Source organism: Myotis brandtii, unplaced genomic scaffold, assembly GCF_000412655.1.
Source record: "Myotis brandtii unplaced genomic scaffold, ASM41265v1 scaffold693, whole genome shotgun sequence".
NCBI lineage: Eukaryota > Metazoa > Chordata > Mammalia > Chiroptera > Vespertilionidae > Myotis > Myotis brandtii.
The window spans coordinates 2,366,675-2,368,097 of record NW_005370710.1 but is presented as its reverse complement, the minus strand read 5'-3'; the positions used below and the strand labels follow the sequence as shown (position 1 = coordinate 2,368,097).

At 68.3% G+C, this 1,423-nt stretch overlaps 1 protein-coding gene across 1 annotated transcript in view; it reads right to left on the bottom strand.

The window, feature by feature from the left end:
• Positions 1-419: 419 nt before the first annotated feature.
• Positions 420-1,423, bottom strand: part of RRP9 (ribosomal RNA processing 9, small subunit (SSU) processome component, homolog (yeast)) — a gene marked incomplete at its 5' end in the record, with an annotated part of 7,157 nt that continues 6,153 nt past the window's right edge. Inside the window, 3 exons of the mRNA XM_014529723.1 lie at positions 420-580; positions 692-765; positions 1,362-1,423. Of these exons, the coding sequence (XP_014385209.1) occupies positions 487-580; positions 692-765; positions 1,362-1,423 (230 nt within the window). The remainder of the gene's footprint in view (positions 581-691; positions 766-1,361) is intronic.

The following is a 1,423-nucleotide window of genomic DNA, read 5'->3' as shown; positions in this document are numbered from 1 at the left end:
CCTGCTTGCCCACTCCACCCCACGCAGGAGCGCATCATCCAGTGGGTGAAATCAGGGGCCTGAGCCAACATTCCTGACACACCCACCGCAGGGTCACGGCCGGCCGGCTCCTGGAGGGCACCCAGCCTCACTGCCCCGTCCCAGGCAGCACCTGCAGTCGCCCTCCCCAGGGGGGTCTGGCCTGAGGGGGCAGGTCAGCCTGACTTGGAGGCCTGGCTGTCTTCGCTTCACTCAGACCCACCGCCTGCCCCCGAGGTCACTGAGGGTGCCGGGTCCGGGACCAGGAGCACCGAGGGCCTGTCTACAAGTTCCTGGCGGAGGGCAAGCAGCCCCCCAGCTGACAGCAGACAGACTGCGGAGCGTGGCCCTCCCCAGGCCCTGCCACCCCTCCCCCCAGGCAAGAAGTGCAGGAGACAAGGCCCAAAAGAGAAGACGTTTAATACAAGAGGGCAGGGCGGGCGGGAAGGACTTAAATAGGGGACGGCGTCAGGAGCCTGCGGCCGTGGGCCTGGGGGCCCTCCGCAAGGGGATGATGCACACGGAGTTCCGAGCCTCTTTGATCCGCCACCATCGGCCCAGCCTGCGGGGCGAGGGAGAAGCTGAGGCCGGGGCAGCCCCTAGTCCCACCCCAGGTCCCACCCAGCCGCCAGCCAGTGCCCTTCCCCACCCTCCCCTCCAGGGCGCCTCCTACCTGTGCTCCTGCCCCACCCCGGCCACCAGGAAGTCCCCGGCGCTGGAGAACTTGAGGCTATTGATGAAGCCCACCTGGGAAAGGGGGTGATGGCAGAGGGATGAGCGCACACCCCCGCCCCCCGCCACGGCCTGCACCTCAGGGTCGAGGCTTGGCCTTAGCTGACCTGCCTTCCACCCCTGCTCCGCCTCCTCCCGCCCCCCAACCAGCCGTCACCCCTGGGCTGGGGCCACGGCCTCCACACGTATGGGCAGGGAGGCAGAGCTTTGTGAGGACTAAGGAGACAGTGTACACCAAGCACGTCAGTGTGGCCCAGGGCCAGGCCCCTGGCTGTGGGGCCTGGAGACCCCATCGCCATCACCCTTGACCCAAGCTCTGCACTTCACCAGACGTCACTGACAGACCTGCCACTCTCCCCGCGGTCACCCAAGTGGGTGCCCCAGCTCAGCATCAACCTGGCACTGCCACAGAGCCCATCGCAGGGCCGGGCCGCCACACCTGTGCCCGTGGGCTCCCTGCCTCGTACCCAGCACCCAGGGGGGAGGGAGAGGAAGGAGCAGGGAGGGTTCTGCCAGGCCCCGGGCTAGGAGAGGAGGCTCCCTCCTGCTAGAAAGACAGTCCAGGGACCTTGGGGTGCGGCCAAGATGGCCGGGCACTCAGGCCCACTCACCAGGGGGATGTCGCAGAGAGGGTCGAGCTGCCGGAAGCCCTCCCCGCACCGCCAGAGCCGCA